Source organism: Equus caballus, chromosome X, assembly GCF_041296265.1.
Source record: "Equus caballus isolate H_3958 breed thoroughbred chromosome X, TB-T2T, whole genome shotgun sequence".
Taxonomy (NCBI): Eukaryota; Metazoa; Chordata; class Mammalia; order Perissodactyla; family Equidae; genus Equus; species Equus caballus.
Window position 1 is genome coordinate 45075818 of NC_091715.1, and position 23348 is coordinate 45099165.

A 23348-nucleotide genomic window follows, 5' to 3' on the forward strand; every position below is an offset into this window, starting at 1 on the left:
TAGAATCAGTGGGATTTGGTAACTGACTTACTAAGGGAGCAAGAAGAATCTAGCAGGACTCCCAGGTGTATTTTGGGTTTGGGCGACTGGATGAATAGTAGTGCCTTTCACTAAGGTGGGAAATACAGGAGGACAGGTTTACAGTGGTAAGATGCTGAGTTAGAGGTCCCTGTGAGCTCTGAAGGCCCTAAGGGCCATCCTGGTGGAGCTTCCAGCAAGCATTAGGCTTGATGGGTCTGGGACCCGGGAGAGAGATCCATGCCAGAGAGAGAGATGCAGGGGTCCTCAGCCATACCAGAAGTTATGGAATGGAATGAGATCACTGACAGTGTGGAATGAAAGATAAGAGGACCAGAGCAGAACTGGGGAAGAGGTACCAACACATATGGAATGGGGAGAGGAAGAAGAGATGGGGGTGGGCAGAGAAGTAGGAGGAAAACCAGCAGGGAGGGGGCTCACGGAAGCAGAGGAAGGAAAGAGCCATTGGCACTCAGGACGGACTTGTTAAGAGTGGCAAATGTTACAGCTGGGGGAAGTAAGATGAAGGTGGAAGAGAATCTATTGGCTTTAACCACTAGGAGGTCTTGAGCGACCTTCTTAAAAGAAGTTTCCATAGCATGGTGGGCGCATGAGGCAGATTGCAGTGGGTTGAAGAGCTTGTGGGAGTACTGAGGTGGAGATGGCCGGTGTAGACGAATTTCTCAAGAAGCTTAGCTGTGAAGAGGAGAGAGGGACAGTGATTGCTAGAGGGAGATGTGGGGGCAGATAGAGGGTTTTTATTCCCAGATGGGAGAGACTTGAGCTTCTATAAATGTTGGTAGGAAGGAGGCAACAGAGAGGGAGAGGTTGAAATATGGGAAAGAGAGGGGATGATTGTTGTGGAGGAGGTAGCAGGGGTGGATTCCAGAGCCTAGGCCCTGGAGGGACTGGCCTTAAATAGTATAGGGGCCCTCTTTTTCTCACAGAGAAGGAGAGCAATGGTGGTAGTGGGAAAAATACAAGGGCGTTGAGGGGATTGGTGAAAGAAATGCTTCTGGAAAGCTCAAAGCAACAAATGGAGATCCTTGACCAAGCACATGGATGCTAGAACTAGGAGGAAGCAGAGAATACTTCTGGTTGGGAGTCAGGGAAGACTTGTGCAGGAAGCAGTATTTGAGCTGGGCTGTCAAGTTCAGATAGGATTTTAATAGGCAGAGATCTGTGCAGAAGGAAGAAACAAAGTTAGCAAAGGCATAGAGGCATGAAAAGGCTGGGCATGCTGATGGAATAATGAACAAGCTAGTTTGATGCAGGCTGGGTATGAGTGAGCAGGATAACATTGATGCCACTGATAATGACAGTAATAATAATAGTTACTGTGTGTAAAGCACCAAACCTGCCCTGTGGCAAGTGCTTTACATACTTGAATTTGTTTAATCCCACCTCATCCTGCAGTATAGATATTTTCTCATTTTTTGCAGATAAGGAAAATAAATCCTAGAGAGGTGAAGAAATGGACCCAAGGTCACCCAGCTAGTAGGTGGTGGGGCTGATCTGGAAACCCAGGTCTGACTCTAAAGCCCATGCTTTTTCCACCTGACAGGAAAGACCAGGTGAGGCCATATGGTGGGGGAGCCTTGAATGCCAAGTTGAGGAGTCTGCATTTTATCCAGGAAGCAATGGGGAGCCAAGGTGGGTGTCTGAGCAGAAGAGATTCATGCTTAAAGACTCCATTAGGAAGGCTAACAGGTCCAAGAGGGTAGGGAGAAGAAATCAGGAGGTGACTGCAGTGTCAGGGTGAGGGGTAGCAGAGGCCTGGTCTGAATACAAGAGGAATAAGCAGTGGGACTGAGAGATAATTTGTTCCTCGTGATAGCCTTGAGAGGTGTGGAGTTTTCTTCTCCTTTTATAGATGAAGAATGGGAGACTCAGAATGGAGTTACTTTCCTAGGACTTGAGCCCTGGTTCATGTAGTTTTGCTGGCTCAGTGACTTTGTGGAACAATGTGTCAGAGGGAGCTCTGAATATGAGGAAGGTGTGCATGTGTGCTTGTGTGCCTGTGTGTGTACGCATGTGCATGCTTGTCTGTCTGTCAGATGGACAGCAGTGCCTTCCCTTGCCTGTCCTCTTTCCTTCTCATCTCTTCCCCATCCTCTAGTTTCCTGGATTCCATACTTACTGCCTCCCCTGAGCCAAGGGATCTGGGAGTGAGGTGAGACTGTTTCATTGGCTAGCCCCAGAAAATCAGCCTTTCACTCCCAAGGCACGTGGTCCTCCCCTAGCCCAACTGTCTGTCCATCCACCCCAAGAAACTGTAGCCCAGCTCCAGTGAGTGCCACATGCAGACTGGCCCCTGGTACCACTCCCCAGTACCTAGGGACAGGCACTTGTTCCTGCATTGACTCCTCCTCGCTGCTGTGTGGGTACTGTGACACGTCTGTGTAGGTACAAACAGCCACCTTGGGAATTAGATTCAGTTCATGAGCAGTTAACAATAACCACCACCATATTCACATTGCTCTTGTTTGCCAGGCACTTGACGTATGTTCTAGTCCTTGCAACAATCCTGTGGAGTTGGCATCATGAGCTCCATGATGCTTACAGATGAGGAAACCGAGGCTCTAAAAGGGGCAATAACATACCCGGGGGACATAGCCTGGAAGCACTTGTAGAGCTGGCATTAGAACCCAGGTTTATTTGCTTCCAAAGCTGTGGGCTTGCCATATTCCATTCTGTTTTCCTGACCCCGAGCCTTGAGGAAATGCAAATCTTTGTCCTTCAAGGGCAGAGTGGATTTCTACAGATACTGCCAAGTTCACCCAAAGGACCTGGTAGAACGAGTCTGAGACTTGGAGCTCCAAGAACTCCAGGTTTAAGTCCAGACTCTACCACTCACCTAACTACGTGAGCTTGGGCAGCTTATCTAACCTTGCCAAGCTTCTATTCCCTTGTCTCTAAAATGATGCAGAGTTGTTGCAGGGGTTAAGTGAGATGATATACGTAAAGTGCCAGCATAGAGCAAGTTGCTACTATTTATATTAAAATGAGGTTGGGCACCTGTCAGGGCATATACTCTGGGCATGACCTTAAGACTGAGCCCAGCCTGGGTGTGGGGGAGGGCTGTCCCAGGAGGGGACCAGCAACAGACTCCTTGGAGACTGAATTGGGTGTGGCCCTGCATAATCCGTCCTACTGGCCTCCCCATTCAGACCCCCATCCTAGCCCCAGCTCCCGGGTTCCAGCCCTTCATGTATCTCCCCTGCTCTGCAAACTAATGCCTCTGCCTCTCTCTGTCACCTGCCGCCTGTGGCCTCTACCCTGCCCTTCCTGGCCCCAGGGAAGAGGAGGAGGAGGAGGAAACTGAGGAAGAGGAAGAGGAAGACGCTCATCAGTTCTGCTGTCCGGCCTCCGAGTGCAGTAGTCCCTCCTCTCGGTAACTGAGAGGACAAGGGTCATTTTCTATGCAGAAGCAAAAGCCTTAACCAGCCCCACCCCGCCCCTGCGATCCCCCATGGGACCCCATCCCTGCTTCAGGAACCAGATGGGCAAGCATCATGCCCCTCCCTCCCCCACCTCCTTCTTGGAATTCCCACCCCCCACTGCTGTCTCCCCTGGACTCCAGCCCCCAAATTATAAAGGCTGGAGCCCTAGGTCTGACTAAAATGTGGGAGCAGCAGAGCTTGGAGCTTGGAGCTTGGAACCTGGACTCTCCCACACCTGCACCCCACTTCCCAGGCACCCTGGAGCCTGCCACTCCTGGAGAGGTCTCTAAATGACATCCCAAGGACCTACCTCTGTCCTCTGTGAGCACAAACAGAGATGCAGGGTGCCTAGGGCTCAGAGGACCAGACGGGGGCGGGACCCAGCCTGCCTAGTTCCCCGTCGCTCTTTCCTTCGCTGTGGCCATCGCTGCCATCTCCTCCACTGCTTGAAGGCCTTGTCCCATGCCCCCTGCTACTTCCATAGGCCTTTCAGAGTGCGTGTCGTGTCGCTGTGTACAAAGGAATTTCCATCAATAAAAGCTGATCTCTTCTCTCTGTCTGATGTATGTTCCACCCCACTTCCGCTTCCCTCTCCCCAACCCCCCCAGGGCCTTACCTTCTTTCCTATCCAGGACTGGGAGAGAGAGTAGGCTTTGATTCATGGTAATATTAACACCCAAAAAGCACTCAATAAGTGAATGAGTGGTGTGGTGCTCCCACCATGGGCAAGCCTGTTGCCTTCTCCAGCCCATCAGCCCAAGGTGACCTGAGTTGGCCAACTTGGACATGTTGCTTGGCCTTTCTGCTACCAGGTTTCCCAGTGGGTAAAAGGAGGAGGGGGGTTGGATCAGAGGATTTCCAAGGGCTCCTCCAGCTCTGACGTTCTGTCAGTCTGAGATGCTACAATTTTAAGAAGCTATGATTACTTATGAACTTAAGATATGATAATTCAGTGACACATTCCATGCAATTCTGTGGTTTCTATTTCTACAATGCTGTGATTTTTGGATTCTCCAATCCTGTGGTTTTAAGATTTAATGATTCTACCATTTAAAACAAATTCTGATGATGTGATTTTAATATTCTGTGATGTTAAGAGTCCTTGATTCTGTACTTTCAAGGTTCTGATTTTACAACTTGAGGGATCTCTGAATCTGAGGGGAAGCCGTTTTCCCCAGATACAATGACCCTGAATATTTCCTGCCAGAAGCTGGTTCTAAGAATCCCTGGAGGCTGTTGGCAGGTGGGTGGAAGGTGTTTTTATGGGCTGTAAGACCCACACCTTCTATGATGTGTCTCTGTCAGGAGCAACGCCAGGAGGTCTCATACCCCGACTTTCCCTTTTTGAGCCTTTGGCATGAGACAAATCTGAGTTTACCTTCTGGTTCTGTCACTTACTTACTATCTGTGTAACCTTGAGCAAGTATTTTCTTCTCCTTAAGCTTCATTTTCCTCCCGAGTACAGTGAGAATATATCTACCTTTCTGGATTGTCATGAAGATTAGCAAGAAAATGCAAGGAGCCCAGCATAGAGTCTGGTGCACGGTTGGGCAAGTGTGCAGTGGTTAGTGGCTCTGGTTTTGATTAAGGCCCAGGTGAGAGTCCTTCCTCTCCTTTCTTTCCTTCCTCCCTTCAACATCCCCATCACACTGATCCTGTAGCTTTCCTGGAGGCTTACCTGATTCCCTCACTCTTTGCTTAACTCATTTAGTCACTCAACTCATCTACTCATCCACTCATTCAAATTCTCATTTGTTTCCCCTCTCCCTCCATCCCTTCCTCCATCCTTCCCTCTCTCTTTCTCTCTCCCTTATTTGCTTTTCCAGAAGGTATTGCTTGAGCACCTACTGTGTGCAAGGCTTCAGGCTAAAATACTGTGAGGGATAAAAAGTAAGACAGTGGCTGTGTTCTCCATAAGTTCTCCATCTGCCAAGGGAGGTGAGAAATGCTTTGGGAAAGTAGGCAAAGTATGATGGGCAGAAATGATTGAGCACATATGGCTGCAGTAATGAGCAAAATATGTTCCTGGCCCAAAGAGGAAGGAGCTGTCAAGGTGGGCTAGGTGGGGTGGTGTCCAGGAGGGCTTGTTGGAGAAAAAGGGGCAAGAGTGTAAGGCTGGGAAGGGTTTGAATAGGTGGCAGAAGTGAGGCAGCATTACAGGAGACAGGGATAGCATGGACAATAACCTGGGGAGAGCTCCAAGGTCATGTTGTGGAATGGTATGTAGACTGCTCTGTTCGACTGGCTCTCCAGGGCGTGTGAGTCTAGGTGACCTGTGGCTAGGGAGGAGGAGACCATTCTACCCTTCATTTGACTGGAGGTAGAAGGAAGTAGGGGGAGCAGGGGTTCAACTAAATGGAGGGAGAGGGCAAGTCAAGGTCAGATGGCCATCATGGGAGCCATCGTATAGACTCCTGTGTAGGCAACTGAATTGGCTCAGGGCCTGTGCTGTGGGAAGGGGAAGGTTTCTATCAGTTGTGAGGGAAACGTGTGTGCTTGCGCATATGTGTGCATGTCTTTATGTGAGGCCAGGCAGGTCTATCAGGAGTGAGATACTGTGGACTGTTATGTATCTGAGGGAATGTGATTGTGTGAAGCTGAGGGTGAGCAATTCTGAGTGTGAGGTCGACTGTGTGAGGTGGTGACTTTCTGTGTCTGGCAGGCTCTCTGCATGTGCCTGGTGGAGATAATCATAAGACTGGATGGGTGACTGTGGGTGGCTTTTGATCATGTGGGGCTGTGGCTTTTAGGATGACAGTTGTCAGGCAGGATGGTCACACAGATGTACAGACACACATGACTGCTACCTGTGGTCTTAGGGCCCCAAGGCAGCTGCTGAGCACGTGCTGTATGCTGGGCCCTGGCCTGGGCATGGATGGTCCACAGAGGTGAATCATACTAGGCCACTGCCCTTGGGGAACAGGGGCAGGGTGGGGGATGGACACTTCAAGAAGGAATCACAAGTTAGTTGGTGATAAGGACTGCCTGTGACATGAATGTGCATGAGACATAGAGTGGGGAGTAGCTGACCCTGTCAGGTTCTGTAGAGGGTGGGAGTAAGTCAGAACTGACTTCCCAGGATGGCTCACCTGCTCAGGGTGCTGCAAGATGCAGATGAGCTCACCCAAGCAGTGAAGTCTGCGGGTGAAGGGGAGAGGGAGGACCTCCTGGGCAGAAGAAACAAAGGAAGAGCATGAGTACAGCCATGGTGATATGGGTCAGCTTGCCATAGCCTAGGAAGTGCAAGTAGCCTGCTGTTGCCCATGTCTAGGAGCTTAAAGGTGTGGGGATGGGGGGTGCTGGACAAATTCAGCTAAAAAACTAAAAGTGGGACACTACCCTGGAAGGTAGGGGATTTGGGTTCTTGTCCTATGTGACCCTGGGCAAGTCACTTTGACTCTTTGGGCCTCAGTTTGGATCTGTGGGATCAGATGGTTCGTAAAGTCCATCCCAATTGTCTGGATCTTCTACCCTTGGCCAGCCAAACCCATGAGTCATTGCTTTCGAAGCTATGCACTTCTTCAATCTAACCTCAGTCTTTCTGGCTTCCTGGATTGCCTCCTCACTCACACACTGCACAAATATTTACCCAGCATCTGGCCCTCTGTGTGCTACTGTGGGAAGGCATGGGGAGCTAGAGGATGCAAGGATTCCACCTTGGAGGGGCTGCTCATGTCAGGTGGTGGGTAAGAGCATGAGCGTTTGTTTTGAATCCTAGTTCCATCACTGCTGAGCTTTGAGACTTTGGGCAAATTAATTCATTTTTCTGCACCTCAGTTTCCTCATCTGTGTTATCCACTTCAGGGAGAACAACCCAGACCTTGCAGAGTTGCTGGGCCTAGCAAAGAGTAACTATTCAGTCAACGACAACTGTTATTTTTAGGGCTGCAAAGAACCAGAGCTGGGATTCAAACCCAGGTCCGTGTGCTCCTAAGCCTGTGTTTGCCCACTGTATAACCCGTAGGCCCCTTTGATGGCCTCCTTCTCCCCGGCCGGCCCCTGTGCCAAGCCAGGCTGGCCTCAAGGTTGGAATCTCTGTGGTGCTGGGATTGGGTAGCAGAAACAGCTTGCAGAAGAGCTATCAGAAGAGAGGGAGGTGACTGGAGTCCCTCCGCCCCTCTGCCCCCACCCCTCCACTCGGTCCAGTCTCCTTGCCCAGTCTTCTTCCAGAGCCCAATGCCCCAGGCCTCATCTAGGTGTTGCTGACCTCCACGTCTTGTTTTCTTGTCTCTCACTTCCGGTCCCCCGCTTCTCGCCCAAGTTGTCATGGGGATAGTCCTCAGCATCCCTAGCTTCCTCTTGCCCTCGTCTTATGTCTTATGGTAGCCATAGCAACAGCCCCCATTCATTTCCATGGCAACTGCATCCTGATCCCATCCCCTGCTGGCTATCTGGCTCTAGGTAGTGCCAATAAAGGGAAGGAGGGAGAGAGACCTCCCATTAGGAACATCATCTGGAGAGGGTCAGTGCCCCCACTATGAATCCCTGTGGAACATCCTGCCCCACTTCTCCCCATCTTAGTGCCTTGGCTCACCAGGCCCCTCACTCCTCATCTCTACCAACTCCTCCTAGGTAGGACCCATTCAATAGCTTCCTCTCCCAGGAAGCCTTCAAGGTAGCAGGGGAACCAGCACAGGCTCTGGGCTTTGAGTCCCTGTTCTGCCATTTGCTAGCTCTGAGACCTTTGGCAGTGACTTTCCCCCTTGGACCCTTTTCCTCACCTGTAAAATAGGAATCCTAATTCTTCCTTCATGTTTGCCATGCAGATTAAATAATGTTCAGAAAATGCTTGACACAGGGAAGTTGTGCTGTAAGTGCAAGTTTATCTTTATTCTGCTCAGCCACCCCCAAGCAGAAGGAAGCTCTCTCCTGAGCTCCCCCAGCACTTCCTCTGTTCCCCAGCCCTGAGAACTTTCAGCTTTGTACTGTGGTTATTTGTGTAACGTGGTTTATTTCTCCCACTTGAGAGGATGTGCTCCAGTTTCCCCCACAAAATAGCCCAGCAGACAGTGCACATGGGTGTGTGTGTGCATGTGTGTGTTTTCTTTGCTCCTAGCGTGGAGGAGTCCAGAGAGAGTGGGGTCTCCCAGGCCCTTTCTGAAGTCCAGGAATCCAAACAGGGAACTGCATTTCTTCCGGCCCTGTGCAGATGAGAAACAGGTGCAGAGAGGTGAAGGGCCACGCCCAGGCACACCCGGCTGGTAAATGGCACTCAGGACCTGAGCTTAGGCCTGCCTAGCTTTTTACTGCAGAGCATGTTCTGTATGTGTGCATGTGTGTAAATGAGCATGTGCGGGAGAGAGAAGAGAGATTTTCCATGTGATCAACATGTCCCTGAGAGTTTTGGGGGCTCTGAGTTAAGGGATTCCACGTCCCTGCGTCCCATTTCTTCAGTAGTATGTATGACATCAGGAGCAATACCCTCAAGCACTGTCCTTTTTGCCAGGCCCTCTTGGGGGAACCTGTGTTGACAGCCTGACCTCCCTGCCACTATTCCCTTTGCAATCAAAACAGGCGTGAGCTCTCAAGGGGGGAATTGCTAAAGAGTGGAGAGTGAGGGCCAGCATGGGACCAGAAGTGGGGACAGGCAACGAGATGTCATGAAAAGACAGCCTGGGCCCTGGGATTGCATCCTGATTTTCTCACTTAATAGCTGCATGACCTCGGGCAAGTTTGCATCACCTCTGTGAGCCTCAGTGTCCTCATCTATAACATGGGGCTAATGGCATCTGCCTCAATAAGTTGCCAGGCTTCAATGAGCTAATTAATGCCCTTGCCCTAAGGATAAAGGTGACTCTAGGGTCCTATGGCAGCACAGAGGAAGGACCTGTAAGCCAAACTGTGTGGAAGGGGCAGGCAGACATGGAAGGGCACAGCTGAGCTAAATGTTGAAGGGTGAGCAGGAGGTAGCCAGGTTGGGGTAATGGGGCAGAGGGTGTATGAGGCAGGGGTCATGTCAGGAGAGCCATCCATGGCTTTGGTGAGGAAGTTGGAGGTTATCCTATGGATGATTCCTGCAAAACCCAAGTTAGATCACATCCCTCATCTCAATCAGAGCAAAAGTCAAAGTCTTTATAGTGGGCTCAGTGCCCTTCATGATCTACTGTCACTTTCCCCTTGTTCACTCTGCTCCAGGTACACTGGCCTCCTTGCTGTTCCTCACACATGCCAGCCACAGTTCTACCTCAGGGCCTTTGCACTGGCTCTACCCTCTGTCTGGACTGCCCTTGCCTCAGATAACCACACAGCTCACTTCTTCACTTTCATCAGGGCTCTGGTTATATGCCATTTCTTCAAAAAGACCTTCCCTGACCACTGCATCTAAAACAGCACCTTTTATCACTCTGCTGTAGTTTCCTTCCTCGCATTTATCTCTCCTTGAAATGATAGTATATATTTATAGTCTGTTTCTTCTACTATAATGTCACCTCCCCGAGGGAACAAATTTGATGTGTCTTGTTCACTGTTTTATTTCCAGCACTTAGCACTGTGCCTGGCATATAGAAAGTGCTCAATTGTTGTTTATTGAATGAGTTATGAGGAGCTGTGGAAGGGTTTTAGTGGAAGAGCAAAATGGTCAGATTCGTCCTTTGGAAAGCTCCCTCTGGCCACAGGATGGAGAACAGATTGGCAGAGGAGACTGGAGGCTGTGGTCAAAGTTCAGGTGAGAGGACTTACCAGCACGGCCACCAGAGCTGTTCATTGAATCCCTCATGCTAGAAGCTTTTATTGACCACCTACTCTGCTCCAGGCCTTGCGCTCTGTGCTAGCTAGGAGATTATCCAATTCTCTTCCTGTGCTGGGATTCTGGGAGTCATGAACACAAATAGCTGTCACGCTTTGCCAAAGCTAACCTGCACCATAAAAAGAAGGACAGACATGTGCTGTGTGTGGGAGCCCTGAACAGGATCGGCAATAATTTCTGGCTGGAGGCGGGCTTCAGGAGGGCTTCTTAGTGGTGGCGTATGACCTGAATCTTGATGGAACTAAGATGTGGGGGGATTTCTCAGATTGCAGATGGCAGAGATGATAGGGAATGCATTCCAGGTGGAAGGTACTGTATGAGCAGTTTTGGAGGTGGAAAGCAGAGGAGTATTTGGGAGAAATAGGATCTGGGCCGGGCTGGAGGGCAGAGTGGGATGGGATGGGGGGCTGGCAGTCAACCCCGCAGTATGGCTTAATGTTTAAGAGTGGGAGCTCTGGAGTCAGACTGCCTGAATTTGAATCCTGGCTCTATCATTAATAGCTCTGTGACCATAGATATGTTACGTAACCTCTCTGGACCTTAGTTTCTTTATATGTAAAATGAAGATTAGTAACAATACCTATCTTATAGGGTATTATGAGGAGTAAACAAATTATTAAATGTGTAGTGATAAGAACAGTGCCTAACGTGCTAAGTGCTCTATAAGCATTTAGTTATCGTGTCTTGGAGAGGCCTCAAATGCCACAATAAGGAACTTGGGCTATCTCTTGTGGGCAGTGGGAGCTACAGATAGTTCATGAACAAAGGAGAGAGTTGATCAAAACTGGGCTTGAGCCGTGTGCTGGGATGGGAAAGGTTTGAGAGGTTGATGGGCAGGATCCTGCAGTACCGAGGTGAAGGAGGGGAGCATCTTAGGTGCCTGGGGGCAAGGGGCTGGGCTGGGTCTGACCTCTGGAGGGGGACTTCACAGGCCCCTGAGGCCCAGGAGGAGAGAGAATTGGGGGTGGAAAGCAGCCCCCTAGTCTGTTTCCACCTTGCTCCTGGCAATATTGCAGACTAACACTTGGGAGGGTGGAGGATGAGCAGTGGGCAGGAGCTCCCACCAGGGCTGAGCCAGCCCCGCTGCTGCAGCCCAGGACCCAGCCTTGTGGGTGCAGCCTCCCCACTGCGCCAGCCCTCAGCCCAAAGTGCTCTTCTGCAAGGCTGGCAGGCCTGATGCAGCTCAAGCTCCTGCAGTGGTAGGGAGCCCCCCTACAGCCACCCCAGCTCGTCCCCGCCCTGCACCCTGACCTCTGCCAAGTGGCGGCTAGGGAGTGGCCCCTTAACCCTCTCACCCCTTAAGCCCCCTCAACCCTGTGCCTGCGCAAACAAGATTATTCTCTGGGCCCCAGCCACACCCATTCCCCACCAAACCCCTCCATGCCTCACCTGCATGTTCCTCCCCTCCCGACACTCCCCCTCTGTTCTCCCTGCTTCTTTGGCTCCTCACCATACCTGCTCAGCTCAGGGCACCTGGGCTCTGTTGCTACCTGGGTTCCCTGGCAGCCTGGTTGCCATGGCACCATGGGAGTAGGTCTGGCAGAACAACAGCTCTGGGTAACCAGGGCAGGCAAGGCCCAGTGCTCAGCTTCTGCTACTCTTCAGCCTCAAGACCTATGCTCCCCTCCCCCAGCTGAGCAGAGGGGGCCATGAGGAGAAAAAGGAAGTTGTCCCGCAGAGCAGCTCTTTACCTGTGAGGATGCTGGATGGGAGGCGCCTCCCACTGTCACCGTGCCTATACCCTTGCAGCCAGGGAACCCTGAGAACTGGCCAGGCCAGAATCCAGGCGGCTGAGGGCAGGGGCGGGGCTGCAGGGGGAAGGGCTGAGCAGGGGAGGGGAGAGCCTAGAGGCGCAGGATGCAGGAGGAAGCCTCGGGCCTGGGGACAGGACTGATCTGGAGTGGTGCTGAGGATCAAGCTGGGAGGGAAACCACACCATGTTGGAGACAGAGCCATGAGGGGATGGAGCTGTGAGAGGAAGAGGTCTGGGGGGAGGGGTGGAGCTGTGAGGGACCTGGTCGATAGGGGAAGGAGGCTTTGGGTATGGAGCTGTTAGGGGCCAGGACTATGAGAAAAAGGGACTTGAGGGGACAGGACTGGGGGGAAACTAGTCTGGGGATAAGGCTGTGAGGGGATTTGGCCATGAGGAGTCCAGGCTGTGAGGGATGAGTAGGACTGGGAACAAGACTATGAGAAGGCCCAGCCTTGAGGGAAAGGAGTCTAAGAAGATGGAGCTGTGAGGGGATGGGGTCTGTGAGGGGGGCGAGGGCGTTTGAGGATGGATCTATGAGGGAAAGAGGCTGAAGGAGAATGAGGATAGGGCTGTGAAAGCAAGGGGAGCCTGAAGGGAAGGGACTGTGAGGGTGGAGAGGAGACAGCTTGGGGAGTAGGACTCCCCTGTGGCCTTTAAGTATTGGGGTCCCTATATGTGTGAGGAAACTGGGGAGGAGGGGGTTGTGGAAAGGGATCTGGTCCACCCACTCTCAGTCTGGCCCAGCAGGCCTGTCTCTTGTTCCCACATCCTGGCTCATCTTATCTCATCCCCACAGTGTGGAGGGTGATGCCCCAGGCAGTGACCTGAGCACAGCGGTTGATAGTCCTGGGAGCCAACCCCCCTACCGGCTGAGCCAGCTGCCCCCCACCAGTAGCCACATGGGGGGCCCCCCTGCTGGGGTGGGCCTTCCCTGGGCTCAGCGGGCTCGCCTCCAGCCAGCCAGTGTCGCCCTGAGGAAGCAGGAAGAGGAGGAGATAAAGCGCTCCAAGGCCCTATCGGACAGCTATGAACTCTCTACGGACTTGCAGGACAAGAAGGTGCAGACAAGATGGCTCTGGCTGGGAATGGGAGTGGGAATGGGGGTGTGAGAGAACAAGGGAGGGATTGGGATGTGGCACTTGAAGGCGGTATCTAGGGAAGGATAGCGGGACTGGAAAGGGATAAGACTGGCTCCAGGACCCTTTACCCTAATGGGGACTCACTTACTCATTCGCTACCCATCCACTGAGTCTTGTATTCACTCAGCAGTGGTTGAGCTCCATGCCGGGCACTGGGGTATAAAGATGAATGAGACTTGGACCTGGGCCTCAAAAATCTGTCTAACGGGAGAAACACACACATATGTTGGCAATTTCAGAACAGTGTGCTACAATGTATCCCATATATTACACAAGATATTGTTTAGCTGAAAAAAGGTGCGGGGGGGGGGGGGGCAGGGGGGGACACAAAATCCTATATATAGAAAATAAAAAGGTGGAAGGACATATACCAAAATGTTAATTGTGGTTTACACCTAGGTGTTGGGACTGTAGGTGAACCAATCTTCCTTCTTTCCCTCCTTCCTTCCTCCCTCCCTCCCCCCTCCCTTCCCTCCCTCCTCCATCCCTCCCTCTTTCCCTCTCTCCCCTCTCGGCCCTTCTCCCTCCCTTTCTTCCCCACCTCTCTTCCTCCTTCCTTTCCTCCTTCTTGCTCTCAATCTCTTTCTTCCTTTCTTTCCTTTTTGGGCTTCTCTCTTTTGTCTTAACTTTTTTTGAGTACTGAATATCTACTTCCTGTAAATAAAAAAAAGAAAACCACGACCCTGTCCTGTGTGGCAAGTGCTATCTGAGATTAAAGTGAGAACAACACAGAGCTCAGCCTGGTGCACTCAGGCAGCCGTGAGCAGTTAGCTGTGACTTGGGTGGCTGTGTGGTTGAGGCCCAGGGAGAGGAGGCTGTAGTGAGTTCTGACCTTGTTCCCCTCGACCCTCCCCTGCCAGGTGGAAATGCTGGAGAGGAAGTATGGGGGCTCCTTCCTGAGCCGCAGGGCTGCCAGGACCATCCAGACAGCCTTCCGCCAGTACCGCATGAACAAGAACTTTGAGCGGCTCCGCAGCTCAGCTTCAGAGAGCCGCATGTCCCGCCGCATCATCCTTTCCAACATGCGGATGCAGTTCTCCTTTGAGGAGTACGAGAAGGCACAGAACCCCGCGTACTTCGAGGGCAAGCCTGCCTCGCTGGACGAGGGTGCCATGGCTGGTGCCCGGAGTCACCGGCTTGAACGGGGGCTCCCATATGGAGGCTCCTGTGGAGGGGGCATCGATGGTGGGGGAAGCTCCGTCACCACATCTGGAGAGTTTTCCAATGACATCACAGAGCTAGAGGACTCCTTCTCCAAACAGGTCAGCATCCCTGAAAAGATCCTTTCCTCCCCATCCCCATGCTCTGGCTACTCCTGCAACTTTTTACGTACACTTCAAACTAAAAGAAGTTGCCCAACAAGCATTTGATAACAACAAATAGCTACCAACTGAGTAGGGACTGTGAGAATGATGAGAAAGAATTGGCAGGACAAAAAATTATATAGTTAAAACAAGCAAGTTAAAAATCTGGGTGTAGAGAACACGTAAGAAAATTAAAGTTCTCACTCTTTTGCACTTCATCCACTATCAAATTAAGGCCTAACTAACAGGTGATGAGCTCCCACTCTGTGCCAGGTGCCGGGTATGCCTCATAATGACCTGTGAGATGGGGATCGTTATCCCGATTTTACAGAGGACACTGAGGCTCCAAGGCCCTGAGAGGTAAAGTGACTTTTCCAAACTGGATTGGAACTCAGCTCTGTCTGGTTCCAAAGCCTGTGCTCTTTCCCTTATACCACAGACCAGGCTTTGTTCTGGGCACCGTGGAGGAGACAGATGAACCGGCCCAGGGTTCTTGTTCTCAAGGATCTCCCATGTGCTGCCTGGCACAGACACATGGCAGACACATGACTGCCTCCTGAAGTAGAGTGTGCTCCGAGCCATGAGAAAGGATCACATTTGGTACTGTGGGAACCCAGGGGAGGGAGAAGAAACTTTCTTCTGGGAGAACCAGAGAAGGCTTCTTTGAGAAAACAACACTGGAGCTTGGCCTTACCAGACAGATAAGATTCAGCAAGTCAGAGATAGTTGGGAGGGTGTTGCTTGAATAGGCATTGAATTAGCAAAAGCATGGAAGGGTGGGAATCCAGCAGGCAGTGATGGTGTTGGGAGATCAGTTCTGGGCTTGGGGTGTATCAGCATAGCTGCTCAGGTACCAATCCCAGGTTTGCTATTTCCCAGCTATGTGACCTTGGGCAAACTGTTTAACCTTACTGAAACATGATCAATAAAATGGAGATAAAACCTTCTTTTATAACTGTTTTGAAGATTCAGTTCAGCTAGGTAATACGTATGAAAGCACATAGTATGTAGTAGCTGCTAAGTACATGTTAGTTTCCTTCCTAAAACCAAGGAGGTATTTGGCAGAAATTGTTGAATGAATGAATAAATGAAGCTTTATAAGAGAAGAAATCACTCTGCTCTAACTTCTGTGATCTGGCCCTGCTGTCAGCCTGGGCATGTTCCCTGTAGCTAATGAAAGGATATGTGGGGCGGGGAGTGGGGGTAGAGGAAAGGAAAGAAGTATTAAAGGGGAGATCTAAATCACTCACCTGTTTATTCATACAACAGACATTTTAATTGAACATCTCTTCTGTGTCAAGCAATGTGTTGAGCTGAACTAAAAAGAGAAACTGGGCCTGGACCCATCCCTCAAGGAGGAAATGAGGGTTAGGGGCTCACAGTCTGATGGCAAGATTGAGGAACCAGGCCTGGGCCCAGCTCTCAGTGCTATCCAAGTCTGATGTGTATTAGTTATCTATTGCTGTGTAACAAATGACCCCAAAATTTAGTAGCTTAAAACTGAACTTAAAGACTGAGCTTAAACAACAAACATTTATTATCTCATATAGTTTCTGAGGGCCAGGAATCTGGGAGTGGCTTGGTTGGTGATTCTGGCTCAGGGTCTCTCATGAGGCTGCAATCAAGCTGTAGGGTGGGACAGCAATCTCTAAAGACTTGACTGGGGCTGACAGGTCTGCTTCCAAGCTCACTCACTTGGCTGTTGGCAGGAGGATTCAGGTCCTCACCATGTGGGCTTCTCCATAGGACTGCTCATGGCATGGCTTCCCCCAGAGCCAGGGGTCTGAGAGAGAGAGCACAAGCGAGTAATGGAAGCTCAAGCCTTTCACAACCTAATCTTGGAAGTGACATCCCATCACTTCTGCCACATGCTGTTGGTTCCACAGACCAACCCTGGGACAATGTGGTACACAAGGGTGTGAATACCAGGAGACGGGGATCATTAGGGGTCAGTTTGGAGGCTGGATACCACAGGAAGGTGGTTACCAGCCATGGTCCAGATTCTCAAGGCTGAATATTATGGATTTCCTAAAAGAGAACCAGACAGAGGGCTCTGTGAGCCCAGAGGAAGCTGAGATTTTGGTTTACCTTGGGGGATGGCAGAGGCAGGAATGTGGATTGAATCAGCGAGGAGGTGGCATTGACTTGGGTCTATATAGACATGAAGGAGATAATGGGATAGCTGAGAAGGGAACTTGGCATTCATCCCAGCTACTGTGAGCTCACAATGGATCCCTGGGAGTTATTTTATATACTGCAGAGAATCTGTGGAGGTGGGGGAGGGGAATCCCTCTTCTTGGCTGACCCACCAGGAAGATTCCTCCTTTTTCCTTCTCTCCCTCCCTCATTCCCACCCTTCCACCATCCCACCATCCTTCCCTTCATCTTTCCTTCCTTTCTGTCTCTTTCCCTCCTCCCCTTCCCCCCACACAGGTAAAGTCTCTGGCTGAATCCATCGACGAGGCCCTGAACTGCCACCCATCGGGGCCCATGTCTGAGGAGCCAGGGTCAGCCCAACTGGAGAAGCGAGAGTCGAAGGAACAGCAAGAGGACAGCTCGGCAACATCCTTCAGTGACCTTCCTCTCTACTTGGATGACCCAGTTCCCCCACCTTCCCCTGAGCGACTGCCCAGCACAGAGCCTGCACCCCAGAGCCGTCCTGAGTTCTGGGCACCAGCCCCTCTCCCGCCAGTTCCTCCACCAGTGCCACCAGGGACCCGGGAAGATGGTAGCCGTGAGGAAGGCACTCGAAGGGGTCCTGGGTGCTTGGAGTGCCGGGATTTCCGGCTGCGGGCTGCTCACCTTCCCCTGCTTACCATTGAGCCTCCTAGTGACAGCTCCGTGGACCTGAGTGACCGCTCAGATCGCGGCTCTGTTCACCGCCAGCTGGTCTATGAGGCTGATGGCTGCAGCCCCCATGGGACCCTGAAGCACAAGGGGCCACCAGGCAGGGCCCCAATCCCTCACCGCCACTACACAGCCCCGGAAGGCCCAGCCCCAGCCCCGCCAGGGCCCCTGCCACCAGCCCCCACCGGTGGCACTGGGCCCAGTGGTGTGCCTGGGGGTCGGAGGTTGGGGAAGTGCGAGGCAGCAGGTGAGAACTCTGATGGTGGAGATAACGAAAGCCTTGAGAGCTCCAGCAATTCCAATGAGACCATCAACTGCAGCTCTGGCTCCTCTTCACGGGATAGCCTGAGGGAGCCTCCAGCCACCGGCCTGTGCAAGCAGACTTACCAGCGAGAGACAAGGCACAGCTGGGACTCGCCAGCCTTCAACAATGACGTGGTACAGAGGCGGCACTACAGAATCGGCCTCAACCTCTTCAATAAGTACGTGCTCCCCATTCCCTCCTCCTCGCCCCTTCCTGCCCTGGGCACTGTGACCCCTGGGGCTGAACTCCAAACAGTGATCCTGTTTCTGCCATCCTCTCATTTTGTGGATGGTGTTTCTCCCCAGCCATTCAGGGAAGAGGATTGGCAACAGGGTGACAGAGTAGAAAGCTCCCCCCACCCACACACACATACCATCAGAGGCAGTTCTAGTCCTAGTACTGCTTCTGACTGGCTGTGTGATGTTGGGTGAGATGTTCCCCTTTCTGGGCCCCAATTTTCTGGCTATGGGATGGATTCTGAACCTTGGGTCCCCCAACTTCCCTTTTTGGTGGGGAAGTGATAAGGTGTATAAAGAACTCTGCTCTGAGAAACAGGAGACCTGGACCCCTAACCTGCCTTTGGTGTGTTCCTTCCTTGGGCTTCAGTGTTTCCACCTATCAACTAGCAGGGTGTGTATATTTGAGGTGTTGGGGGCGGGGTGGAGTGCTGGACTAGTCAATGACCATGACCAAGCTCTTTCTAGGTATTTGGTCTTGTGCCAGGTGCTTAGGAGTGCGGTGAGAGTGTGACGTTTGATTAAAAAATAATTAGAAAACAAATGCCTTATGTCTTTATAGCCTATAAGACACTGCCACCTAGGTTTCTCACAAGAGCTCAGCAAGGTGGGTAGTGGTATCCCTATTTTATAGAGAAGGGACTGAGGCTTAGAGAAGTAAAGGGAATTGTTCTGAGTCATACGACTGGTAAGTGATGGATCTGAGACTCCTGTGACACCAAGTCTCTTCCAAATTCTAGCCTCGTGGGGTCCTGAGTCTCTGGGGTTTTGAATATGGGATAGTACAGACCCAGATTTGGCCTAGTGGAAAGTAGAGAGCACTTTGTCTGTAGAAACACTCACAGAGGCTGGGTGATACCTTTCTGGGTGTGATGTGGGATGCAGACAAAGTAACCTCTTTACTTCTTTCCTACTCTGAGGGTCTGTGACTCTGACAGAAGGGCTTAGCCTGGAACTCAGATCCCTCCGTGCCTGCTGGGCATATCAAAGCTCTTGGCATAGGGCAGGCTCTCAGTAGATCTCAATTTTCTTTCGGTTGTAGTGTGGCTCCAGTGGAGGAGAAAGTTAGGTTGAGGATACCTTGGAATTTTGAAGCTCTCTGAAATGGGAAAGTGACTTCCTCTCCTTGGGCCTCAGTTTTCTCATCTGTACCATGAAGGGATTGGACCAAATTATACATTTGACTTCCTTGGTTCTCTGAGGCCATGGTTGGGCCCAAAATTAGTTCAAGAAATGGGATAGAGGGCAGAGTTCCAGGAGGACAGTCATCTCATCTACCTCCCCTCTTTCTGCAGGAAGCCAGAGAAAGGCATCCAGTATCTGATCGAGCGGGGCTTCCTGTCAGACACACCAGTGGGAGTGGCTCACTTCATCCTGGAACGGAAAGGCCTGAGCCGGCAGATGATCGGGGAATTCCTAGGAAACCGGCAGAAGCAGTTCAACAGAGACGTGTTGGAGTGAGGACCCTAAGATGGGGCAGGCTGGGGCCAGGGATTCCTGGAAAAGGAGAGCAGGAGGGAGGAAGGGGGCAGCCTGTCCTTTTTGCTCAAATAAACTTTGCAAAACAGGATGAATAGACCTTCCTGCTCTCACACCCCTCTGCCGCAAAGAGGTCTGATCTCTCGGCCCTATTCCTAAAGTCTTCTGGGTGGCCCCAGGCAAGGCATGCTTGTCCTATGGCCTGCTTTGAGCCTCACTTTTCCTGTCTCTGAAACGAATGGGCCAATGGAAAGGACCCTTAGGAACCGCGTGTCTGGCCTTGATTTTCTGGGATGGATTCAATTTCAAACGTTCCATCCTCATGTGTACTTGCTTGGGCCATGGGTCCAGATTTTGGAATTCTTATCATTGGGGATGTTTGTCTGTTTGAGCAGGTCAGGATGGGTCAGAGGTTTTCTGCAGAGGAATTGAGAGTACCATACCCCCTTGTTTGCTCCTCAGCTGTGTGGTGGATGAAATGGACTTCTCCTCCATGGATTTGGATGACGCACTCCGGAAGTTCCAATCCCATATCCGGGTTCAGGGCGAGGCCCAGAAAGTGGAGCGACTCATAGAAGCCTTCAGGTGTGCCTACTTCCCAGTCCTGAAGCTGCCCTGTCCTACTTGGGGGGTGGGGCAGCATAGTATATGCTTACAAGTTATCTCTCTGAGCCTCATACTTTCCTCACCAGACAATGGAAATTATAAATCCTGTCTTTCAAGGCAGTTGTGAGGATCAGAGGTCATGTGCCTAAAGTATCTAGCTCAGCATCTGGGGCCTGGGCATCCAGTAAGGGATGACAATATCAGCAACAATAGCTAACATTCGCTGAGCACTTACCAGGTATCAGGTGCTGAGCTGGGCACTTTACATGATTATTTTGCCGAACAACCACAATAACCTTTTGAGTTAAGTGCTTTTATTATTATTCCCATTTTGCAGATGAGAAATCAGAAGTTTAGAGAGGTTAAGTAACTTGCCCAGAGTCATACAGTGAGTAAGCAGTGGAAGCAGGATTTAAACTCATGTGCCTGACTCCATGGCCCGTGCCTTTAATTCTGTCCTCTACTGTGAATGCTTTGGGGATCAGGCAGACCGGGGTATCAATCTGGCTCCACCACTTTGGGGTTTTTAGAGGAGAAACAGGACAGTTGCTGAGAACTTGTTTCCCATAATGGGAGAAGGGTTTGCTTTACAGTCAGAAAGATTGAGATTTTCATCCTGGCTTCACCATTTACCTTGGGCAAGTTACCTTACCACTTTGGGTCTCAGTCACTTCATCTGTAAAATTGGGCTGCAGGATTGTGATAGGATTACATGAGACAATGTACATAAATCCCCTGGCAAAGCTCTCTAAAAGGTAGCGATTGTGATTTTTACGTGCTAGTCTTGGGGAAACGCAAAAAAGAAGAATGAGGACAGACCCAAAGGACTCGGGAGTATTTCTTGGAGGAGAGGGTTAGTGGTGTCACACTGGGAGGATGACGAGTAGGTGGAGATTACTGGTGCCTGATCCTGGCCCTGACCCCTCCTGCCTTGCAGCCAGCGGTACTGTGTGTGTAACCCAGCCCTCGTGCGCCAGTTCCGGAACCCAGATACCATCTTCATCCTTGCTTTTGCCATCATCCTCCTCAATACTGACATGTACAGTCCCAGTGTCAAGGCTGAACGCAAGATGAAACTAGATGACTTCATCAAGAACCTGAGAGGTGACCCCAGACTTCCCTATCAGCTTTTCCTGTCCTTTACCTGGGAAGGGAAAGTGGACCGGGTCGGGGCTGGGGAGGGACGAGGGAGATGGCATGTGCTCCCTGGAAAATTAACCTGTGGTGCTCTCACTTTCTGCCAAGATCCATCCACTCATTCCTGCACTGAGTATTGACCAAGCAGATCCTGAACAAGAGAGAGAAAAGCTCTGGCTCTTAGGGAGCTTACATTAATTCACTCAGTCATTCATGTGCCTGTTCACTCGTCACTCCCTCTTTCCCTCTCTTCTTTGTTTATGCCCATAAAGACTCATTTAATTATTTTAGGTACCCTTTTCTCCATCCGTGCATTCATTCCCTCAGCCAACCAACCAGCCACCCAGCCAGTCGACACTGAGTGCCTGGTGTGTGCCAGGCCCTGTGATGGGCGCTAAGGACAGTGGCATTTGCCATAGTCCCTTCCCAGAGAGAGCTCGCTCTTTGTGGGTGAGACCAACTTGTGGTACCAGACAGCCAACACAAGACAGGAAGTGAAACATGATGTCAGACAGGCCAAAAGTACAATCACAGCTCAGGAGGGAGAGCCCATCTCCAATGCACTTCCTGTAGGAAGCAGTATTTTCATTTTAAGGTGGGCCTTGAAGGCATGGATAATGTGAGAGAACGGGTCATAGAGGAGGCTTACCTGGTATTAAGAATAACAAAGGCACAGAGGTGGGAAAATGTAAAGTTGTTTGGAGAACAATCAAGATGGGGTGGACGATCCAGCTGGGAAGGTCAATTGGAACCAATATACGAGAGCCTCAAATGCCAGGTGAAAGGTATCACCTTGACCTTTTTTTTATGGTTTATTGTATTGATGTTAAGCCCTGCCTCTCACCAAAGAGCAACCTACTAAAAATGGCACCGATGTTAGGATTATTTAAACAGAAACGAAAGAGGGAAATAGAATTGAGGAAAAACAAATAGACAAGACAAATTTGCTGACCGTCACAGTTGGGCGTTAAGCTCTCTGGCAGCTGAGGTAAAACGGCAGTGCGGTGAAGGACGTTCCGTCAGCACTTGTCCGAGGGAGAGGCCTGGCATCTCCAAAGGAGAAAATGTTTTCCCTAGCAGAAGGTTTAGAGAGAAGAGTGAGTGGGTTTCACTCAGCAGACAGTCAGGGGTGGAGAAGGATGGCAGACTCGGCAGGAGAGTGTGTCTCCCAGAATCCTGCTATTAGTCATTCGTTTGTTCATTCATTGGTTTCATTCATTCTCCCTCCCTCTCTCTCTGTCTATATATGTGTGTGTGTATATGTATACACACACGTGTATGTATAAGTATTTTATATATATGTATATCTTTTCTCCCTTTAATTAGTAAATAAATAAGGAAACAAATGAAACAAATACCTGCTCATTCCAGAACTTTTGGAAATATAGAAAATTAGCAAATTTCTTTTAATCACCCAAAATTCTGCCCCCTAGAGGCAACCTTGGTTAATATTTTGATGAATTCTAGTCTTTTTTCCCACGGATGTGTAACTTTTTATATAATTAAGATCATGCTGTGTGTACAATTTATCTCGCTCTTTTCACTTAACTTGCTACAAGAATTTTCTCATGCTTTTTGTAAATGTCAAGTTTTTAATAGCTATATGTTATTTTATTAGATGAATATCTTCAACTTTACTTAACTGTTCCTTCTATTGTTAGAACTTAGGTTGTTTCAGATTTTTCCCATAAGTGGCACTTGTACATATATCGTTGCACATAATTCCTCAGGGTAGATTCCTAGAAGAGGAATCACTGAATATTTAGATTCTTGCCAAATTACCTTCCAAAATAGTTATGTTAATATACATGCCTGCTTCCCTGCCCTCTTACTAATACTGTATATCATCATTTAACATTATTTTTGCTGGTTAAAAAAGAAAAAAAAATATCTGATTGTTTTAATCACAGTGTGCTCTGAGTTGTGTAGACAAAATCCCCACCCTGAGGAAGGAAGAAACTGGCTGTTTTGTTGAAGGGCACCTTTCCTGGTCTGATCTTGACCAAGGGTGCCCACTTCCTCCAGTCCTGGTCACTGTTATGGCCCACACCTGGTGTGGGGTGTTGTGGAGAACCCCTGCCACCCACTCCCCATATTCGTGTGTTGTATCCCTGTGTTACTCCCCAACCCAGGGGTTGACAATGGTGAAGACATCCCTCGAGACCTCCTGGTGGGCATCTACCAGCGCATCCAGGGGCGTGAATTGCGGACCAACGATGACCATGTATCTCAGGTGCAGGCCGTGGAGCGCATGATTGTGGGCAAGAAACCGGTAAGTGTCTTGGGAGGCTGCAGAGGGCGGACAGGGTTTGGATTTGGGTTTGCTTCTGCCACCGG

The 23348-nt window shown here is 50.5% G+C and overlaps 1 protein-coding gene across 11 annotated transcripts in view; it reads left to right on the forward strand.

Moving 5' to 3' along the window:
• The window catches only part of IQSEC2 (IQ motif and Sec7 domain ArfGEF 2), a 78126-nt gene that overhangs the window by 45969 nt on the left and 8809 nt on the right, over positions 1 to 23348 (forward strand). For 9 of the 11 annotated variants that reach the window (XM_023634196.2, XM_070257059.1, XM_070257056.1 and 6 more), the window contains 7 exons: positions 12756 to 13017; positions 13959 to 14360; positions 16836 to 17731; positions 19085 to 19246; positions 19731 to 19853; positions 20812 to 20978; positions 23144 to 23283. In XM_023634196.2, the coding sequence (XP_023489964.1) occupies positions 12756 to 13017; positions 13959 to 14360; positions 16836 to 17731; positions 19085 to 19246; positions 19731 to 19853; positions 20812 to 20978; positions 23144 to 23283 (2152 nt within the window). Of the gene's footprint in view, positions 1 to 9939; positions 10126 to 11752; positions 11900 to 12755; positions 13018 to 13958; positions 14361 to 16835; positions 17732 to 19084; positions 19247 to 19730; positions 19854 to 20811; positions 20979 to 23143; positions 23284 to 23348 lie in introns of those variants that run through there. The other 2 variants (XM_070257058.1, XM_023634198.2) reach the window with 2 other exon arrangements.